Source organism: Scylla paramamosain, chromosome 20 (genome assembly GCF_035594125.1).
Source record: "Scylla paramamosain isolate STU-SP2022 chromosome 20, ASM3559412v1, whole genome shotgun sequence".
Taxonomy (NCBI): Eukaryota; Metazoa; Arthropoda; class Malacostraca; order Decapoda; family Portunidae; genus Scylla; species Scylla paramamosain.
The window spans coordinates 15,933,995-15,941,494 of record NC_087170.1 but is presented as its reverse complement, the minus strand read 5'-3'; the positions used below and the strand labels follow the sequence as shown (position 1 = coordinate 15,941,494).

General features: G+C 51.7%; 2 protein-coding genes across 2 annotated transcripts in view; both read right to left on the bottom strand.

Moving 5' to 3' along the window:
* Positions 1-4,400, bottom strand: part of LOC135110461 (adhesion G protein-coupled receptor L4-like) — a 50,678-nt gene extending 46,278 nt beyond the window's left edge. Inside the window, exon 1 of the mRNA XM_064022820.1 lies at positions 4,042-4,400. Within this exon, the coding sequence (XP_063878890.1) occupies positions 4,042-4,212 (171 nt within the window). The 5' untranslated portion in view covers positions 4,213-4,400. The remainder of the gene's footprint in view (positions 1-4,041) is intronic.
* Positions 4,400-7,500, bottom strand: part of LOC135110460 (nascent polypeptide-associated complex subunit alpha, muscle-specific form-like) — a 101,511-nt gene continuing 98,410 nt past the window's right edge. Inside the window, exon 3 of the mRNA XM_064022819.1 lies at positions 4,400-6,454. Within this exon, the coding sequence (XP_063878889.1) occupies positions 4,407-6,454 (2,048 nt within the window). The 3' untranslated portion in view covers positions 4,400-4,406. The remainder of the gene's footprint in view (positions 6,455-7,500) is intronic.

Here is a 7,500-nt window from a genome sequence, read left to right as displayed (position 1 = left end):
TCTCTCTCTCTCTCTCTCTCTCTCTCTCTCTCTCTAATACCTTCATAAATCCTTCTCTTTTACTCTTATTCTCCTTTGTTCTTCCTTTCATTATTCATACTACTACTACTACTACTACTACTACTACTACTACTACTACTACTACTACTATTATTATTCTACAAAATTAAGGTGGGCATCACGTTCAACGTTTTCTAACTCTATCAAAACTAGTCGAGAGTGATGGAGGAGGAGGAGAAGGAGGAGGAGGAAGAGGAGGAGGAGGAGGAGGAGGAAGAGGAGGAGGAGAATTAGGGAGGAGGATGAAGGTACTTGTGAGGTGCTGGAAAGTATAAGAAGTGGAGAAGAAGAAGGAGGAGGAAGAGGAGAGAAGGAGGATGAGGAGGAGGAGGAGGAGGAGAGGGAGGAGGTGTCTTCTCTCTCTCGCTCTCTGCCTTAAGAGGATGAAAGGAGAGAAAGTAGTGATTGGAATGAGGAGGAAAGAGGGAGAGAGGGAGGGAGGGAGGGACAAAAAAAGGAAGAGAGGAAGGGATAGATGAAAAGAGGAAATCGACCTACTCTCATTTTCCTCAAGAGAATGATGGGTGTGTAGATGGGAGGAAAAAGACATCTTCCCTTCCTTTCCCTTTTCATCTCTCTCTCCTCTTCCTCCTCTTGTTCCTCCTCCTCCTCTTCCTTTTCCTTCTTCACTTATCTCTGTTAACATCTTCTTCCTCTTTGTTGGTTTGCTTCTTGTTCTTCTTGTTGTTTTTGTTATTGTTTTCCTTGGTCTTTTTGTATCCTCTCCTCCCTTCTCCTCTTCTCTCCTCCTCTTCCTCCTCCGAAAATGAAGATGGATAGATGCACAGGTAATAGGAGGAATTAATAGGTAGATAGATAGATAAATGGAAAGATATATATATAGACAGATAGATGGATAGATAGATAAATTGTGAACTAAGAAAAATAACTACATGTGATAGATTTTCTTTATTACCCTCAAACTTTTCTTCCTGTATTACTTTCAGATTAGTTTGGCGATATTACGAGAGAGAGAGAGAGAGAGAGAGAGAGAGAGAGAGAGAGAGAGAGAGAGAGAGATATGAACGATCAAAATGTCATTCCAATACTGAACTCTGCATCTCTCTCTCTCTCTCTCTCTCTCTCTCTCTCTCTCTCTCTCTCTCTCTCTCTCTCTCTCTCTCTCTCTCTCTCTCTCTCTCATTAATGAAGGGTCATTAATTTATTTGGTCGACAGATTCCTCCGACAGAGAGAGAGAGAGAGAGAGAGAGAGAGAGAGAGAGAGAGAGAGAGAGAGAGAGAGAGAGAGAGAGAGAGAGAGGGGGGTGACCTGCCAGTAATATGTCTTGTTGAAGGATTTGTTTGTTTAGAGAGAGAGAGAGAGAGAGAGAGAGAGAGAGAGAGAGAGAGAGAGTTATTCCCCGGAAGTAAGAGAAAATTTAACAAAGCTCTCTCTCTCTCTCTCTCTCTCTCTCTCTCTCTCTCTCTCTCTCTCTCTCTCTCTCTCTCTCTCTCTCTCTCTCTCTCTCTCTCTCTCTCTCTCTCTCTCTCTTACCTTATTCATATTCAATCCGTTTCCCTTTCTAATTTTTCATCCCTTCCTCCTCTCCTTCCTCCTTTCTCCTCCTCCTCCTTCTCCTTCTCCTCCTCCTCCTCCTCCTCCTCCTCCTCCTCCTCCTCCTCCTCCTCCTCCTCCTCCTCTCTCATTCCCATATTGTCAATTAGCCTGTTTTTAATGAGTATCATCATCTTTTTCCTCTTTCCTTACTCCTTCTGCTCTTCCTCTTCTTCCTCCTTTTCTTTTATTGCCATCCTCTTCCCCTTCTCTTCTTTCCTTTGTCAGGACATTATCTTCCTTCTATTCCATATCTTCTTAAAGGTAATCACTGCTGACTCCTCCTCCTCCTCCTCCTCCTCCTCCTCCTCCTCCTCCTCCTCCTTCCTGCTCTTCTGTGCTACGTTTTATTCACTCTTCCTTCACTTTCTTATTTATGGAGGAAAAGGAGGAGGAGGAGGAGGAAAAACACATATTTATAACTGTCAGGAAAGGAGTGTGTGTGTGTGTGTGTGTGTGTATACAGCTGACAAATCTCATCTGGAATACACACACACACACACACACACACACACACACACACACACACACACACACACACACACACACACACACACACACACACACACACACACACACACACACACACAATTTACGAGGTGGACATTTGGGCAAGTTTGCAAAATAAAATAAATGAAGTGAAAGGTTTCAATAATTTATGCTTTTCTCTTCTCTTCTCTTTTCTCCTATTCTACTCTATTCTATTCTATTATCTCCTCTTCCCTTTTCTTTTATTTTCCCTTCTCTTCCTTTTTCTTTTTCCTCTTCTCTATAATCCCTTCCCTTTTCTTTTTTTTCCTGCTTTCTTCCTTTCATTTACTTCCTCTTTCTTTTTCTTTCCTTTCTTCTCCCATCCTTCGCATTTGTTTTCTTCTTTTCCTTTTCTCCTTCAATCCTTCTTTTTTTTATTTTTCGTCTCTTTGTTTTCTTTGCAATCTTTTTTTTATCCTTCCACTTCCAAACATTGTTGTTATACTTTCCTCCTTTTCCATTTTTTCCTTCCATTTTCTTATTAATTTTCATTCTCTCTCTCTCTCCCCCTTCCTATCTATTCACTTCCCTTCCCTTCCTATTTTATTCCCAGGTTTCTTATTCATTTGTCTTCTACGTTTCCTCTTTGCTCTCTCCTCCTCTCTCTGTTTCTCTCACTCTCTTCTTCCCTCACCCTTCTCTTCTGTTCCTCTCCATTCCCCCCTTCTATTTTCTTTTATTTCCTATATTTTATTTACTATTTTCCTCAGTTTTTTCTCCCCTCCTTTATTGTATTTTTCACGTCATGTCCCTATTCCCCTATTTTCGTCTCCCTTTTTATCCTCTCCCTCCTTTTCTTCTTCCTCTTTCTTCCTAATTTTTTTTTCTTATGTTTTTCTTTCCTATCTTTACTTTCTGTCTTCTTTCTCTCCTGTTCTCTCCCTTTTTTCTTCCTTTTCTAAATCTCCTTCACTTGTCCTCCTCCTCCTCCTCCTCCTCCTCCTCCTCCTCCTCCTCCTCCTCCTCCTCCTCCTCCTCCTTCTTCTTCATTGCTTTCAACCCTTCAACCTCGTTCATATTTTCATCTCGCCTTTTCCCTCTCCTCTTCCTCTTTCTCTTCTTTCTCTTTCTCTTCTTCCTCTTCCACTTCCTCTTCCTCTTCCTCCTTCCCTCTTTGCCGACCATTCATCAAGCAAATTCCAAAGTTTCTCCCCAAGGTGTGTGTGTGTGTGTGTGTGTGTGTGTGTGTGTGTGTGTGTGTGTGTGTGTGTGTGTGTGTGTGTGTGTGTGTGTCTCTCTCTCTCTCACTCTTCTCTCCCCGTCGTCTCTCTCTCTCTCTCTCTCTCTCTCTCTCTCTCTCTCTCTCTCTCTCTCTCGTGGGTGTCAGAAATGTAATGGAAAATCGGAGTGTGCGTGGAGAGAGAGAGAGAGAGAGAGAGAGAGAGAGAGAGAGAGAGAGAGAGAGAGAGAGAGAGAGAGAGTTAATATATAGAGCGTAGAGGAAATAAAGGGAGTTTATGTGGGACTTGAGGGGGTTGGAATCTGCTTAAGGGACCTCGCCATGTCTCCAAGGGTGAAAGATTTAAAGGGGCAGCCATATCACTGTTAAAGGGGAAGGGGAGTGGATTGGCCTGAGGGGAAAGAAGATCAAGGGTTATATCCAGGGGTTAGATATGTATGGAAGGGAAGGAGATGCAGGAGGGGTGAGGCTGCTATGAAAGGAAAAGGGAAAGTGGGAGAGGGGTTTGTGTTTACTCGGGTGTTGGGGATGTAGGGGCGTGTTTGGGGGAAGGGAATGGTGGGAGATGAGTAGGGGTGACGGAGTGATTGATTGGGTGGTTGGTTGGTTAGTTCAATGACCGATTGATTCTGAGGTGACGCACCCAGCGGGGTCACATTGCTTGTGGATGAGATAGGGGGTGTGGGGAATGGTGAGGGAGGAGGGGGGACGTACCTGGATACCGAAGATGAGAAGGACATGCGCCGAGGCGAGAGAGGTGGCCAGGTTGGTGGCCAGCGTGGCGTGCTGGCCGTGTAGCACGCGGGTGGGACCCTCAGCCACGGAGGCCCTGCGTGCCGGGCCATCACGGGCCACCTGCACCGATATCGTGGCCACCAGCGCCATGATGGCCGCCAGGGATCCACCGCGAATCACCCACACCCCTTCCGGCCAGCCAGCAGGGGAGCCCGGGCCCCCCGTGTCCCCCCAGTACACAGAGTAGACTGGGGAGCCACGGAGGGAGTGGTTACTGGTGGAGGAGATGGAGTCCCAGATGGCGGGACCCCCCCACACGTCCCAGTTTCCCCCGGGGACCACTGTCACGAATTCCACCCGCTCCCCTGCACCCGGCCACGACGCCCCCGCGCCTTCCCGCCCCCGCGGTGACGGCTGCGTCGCTTGCGAGTTGTGTGTTGCCGCCCCCCTCCGTGTTTCATGTCTGCGGCGCGACGCGCCTCGTGCTGGGGGCCGCTGGGGGGCGGGGGGACAGGGCCGGGTGTCGCCGCTGTCCCTGCCGTGGACACATTATGTTCGGTGAGGTGCCGCGCCTGCCACGCCCCGTCATTCTCATCCTCCCGTGACGTGTGTGGGGCCGCGGCCTGGGGATGGGGCGGTGCTGTGGCGGGGTGCCCCGTGCTCCCCTCAACGTTCCACGGCGTCCCCTCCCCGGGTACTTCCGTCTGTACCTGAGCCGGGAAAGTCGCCAAGGGCTGGTTCACCTCAGGGGCGGGAGCCGGAGTGTTGACTGCCCCTGAGAAGTCCCCCAGGCGGCCAACCCCTGACCAGGGTCTTCCCCAGTGGTCCGGCAGCGGCGGGATGAGGTCACCGTTGTACAGGCTAGGCAACGTGGTGGCCTCGGCGCCTGCAGCCTCAGCCCGGGGCCGCGCCAGGCCGTACTGGGGAGCCTGCACTTCCTGTTTCATCTGGGAAAGTTCTCGAGAGTAGATGTCCTCGAGGGTGGGGAGGGGCGAGGAGGGCGCTGCCCTGTCGTCTTCTCCCTGACTCGAGGTGGTGCTGAGGGAGATCTCGCCGGGAGCGTCATTTGTGCGATCTTCGGGTAGTGGGGTTCCCTCAGGCGACCTGTCACTCTCCCCCGGGAGCTTCTCTCGCCCTGAAGCCGCGATCCCCCCGTCACTCGGACTGTCGTGACGGTCACTCGCCGCCTCGCCGCGCGTCACGCCCGCCCATGAGGTGTTAGCCTGATGAGGGTCGGGGGGCGCGTCGTCCACCTCCTCGGTCCGCGTGACGCTGAACCCATCGAACTCGCCCGTCTCCGTCACTTTGAAATCGATGTGGCCGCCGCCGGGCCGCAGCACCTCGTACCTGCCGGCGCCGTCCCCGCCATCCAGCTGCGGCGCCGCCTGCACGGCACTCGTGGGAACTCGCGCGTCACTCCCTCCCCCTATGCTGTCATGGGAACTGCTTTCCACTCTCCCAGGGAGGCTGGGCGTCTGTGCCGGGGCACGGCGTGGGACGGGGACGGGAGGCAGGTCAGGAAGGGGAGGTGCAGGCTCTCCGGGCAGCTTCCGCCGCCGCCGCCTGCCCTTGGTCCATGCCCACGGGGGCCTCTGCCTCAGGCCACCCCGTCGCCCGCCGCCCGCCCACTGATCGTCCTCCCCGGCGCTCCAAATCCTCGCCAGCTGTGCTCGGTCTGTCTGCGAGGTGTCGATGGGGCTGGGGGGCGGTAGGGCGGGAGGCAGGGGGTGCGCCGAGTGGCCTGGATTCCCGGTGGAGGTGCCCAGACGCCCATTGGCCCAATTCGGTGGCGGACTCCCCGTCGGGGAGGGGGTGTGGGGAGTGAGTGGGGTGACGGGAGATCCTGACGAGGCTTTGATGGCCGCCGAGTGATCAGGGCTGCGGGATGGGGGCCGGGGAGGCAGAGGGGGCGGCGGCCCACTCGAGGAGCCTGGCAGCGACGTGACCTGAGTTTTTCTTGACGAAGAAGAGTCGCCGGGTTCCGCACCCTGGGGGGCCCCAGTCCCCGCCGCGGCAGGCTCCGGTGTGACCTGGTTCACGGTGGCCGACCCTGGTACCTGTCCCGCAGCGGCGTCCCGCGTCTGTGTGGCCGAGGTGGGGGAGGAGGAAGCTGGGGGCGCGAGTGTTTCCTGCGGGAGGAGCTGCGGGAAGACAGTGTGGGTTGCGCCGCCCGGCCCCTGTGTTTCCTGGAGGCCCCGCGTGGTGTCTGGGGGCGCCGGGGTGTGTGTCGCCCCAGGACCCTCTGTCCCCGCTCCGCCCCGCGCCCCGCCCGAGGTGTCCGTCGGGGGATCTGGCGGAACGGGACGCATCCAGTATGGGGCTGCTTGTGAAGGCGTGGGCGTGGGCGGCGTCGTGGGCGTGACGGACAGTCTCACGCCCTCCAGGGCTGCACCTGGGGAAGAGACAGTGCGTGAGAGGGGAAAAGAGAGAGAGAGAGAGAGAGAGAGAGAGAGAGAGAGAGAGAGAGAGAGAGAGAGAACAATAATAATAATAATAATAACAGTAATAACAATAATAATAATAATAATAATAATAATAATAATAATAATAATAATAAGTGACAATAATAATAACAATAATAATAACAATAATGATGATATGATAATAATAATAATAATAATAATAATAATAATAATAATAATAATAATAATAATAATAATAATAATAGATTTCCTCTTACATCAGCTACACACCATTCCTCCTCCTCCTCCTCGTCCTTTCCTTCCCCCTCTTCCCCACTCTCTTTCCAACACCCTGATTTCTTCCAGGACACCGTAACTGACAGGGAAGATGATGACGGGGGAGAGAGAGAGAGAGAGAGAGAGAGAGAGAGAGAACTAAAGCAACAAACAAACAGACAGACATACAGTCACACTCTAATAAACTTTCCCAACTCTTCCTCCTCCTCAAGCTTCAGAGAGAGAGAGAGAGAGAGAGAGAGAGAGAGAGAGAGAGAGAGAGAGAGAGAGAGATACAGACACACACACATACAGAGAAGCAGGAGAAGAAAAAAAAGAATCAAGGGTTTCCGCTTGGGACACCACAGCCGGAAAGAGACAAAGAGAAAGAGATGCCGGGCGGGGACACACCTGGAGACTCACCTGTGGAAAGTTTACCTGGGAGAGTAATGAACATGGGAAACCTTTTATTTGCAGGTAGAGAGAAGGAAGAGGAAGAGGAGGGGAGAGAGAGAGAGGAGAGTAGGTAGGTTTGTACTTGGGAGACTGTAAAATTGGAGGTAGTGAGTGGAGGGCAGTGAGAGTGGATGGGAGAGGGGAAGTGGAAGTGAGAGGGGTCTGGATTGGTGTGGGTGAGAGTAAGTGGAGTTCTAGATTGGGGTGTTCAGTGGATTTTTTTTTTCTTTTTCCCTTTTTTTCTTTTCTTTCTCTGTTCTTCCTTTATTCCTTCCTTTCTTTGTTTCCCTCTTTGCGTATGTGA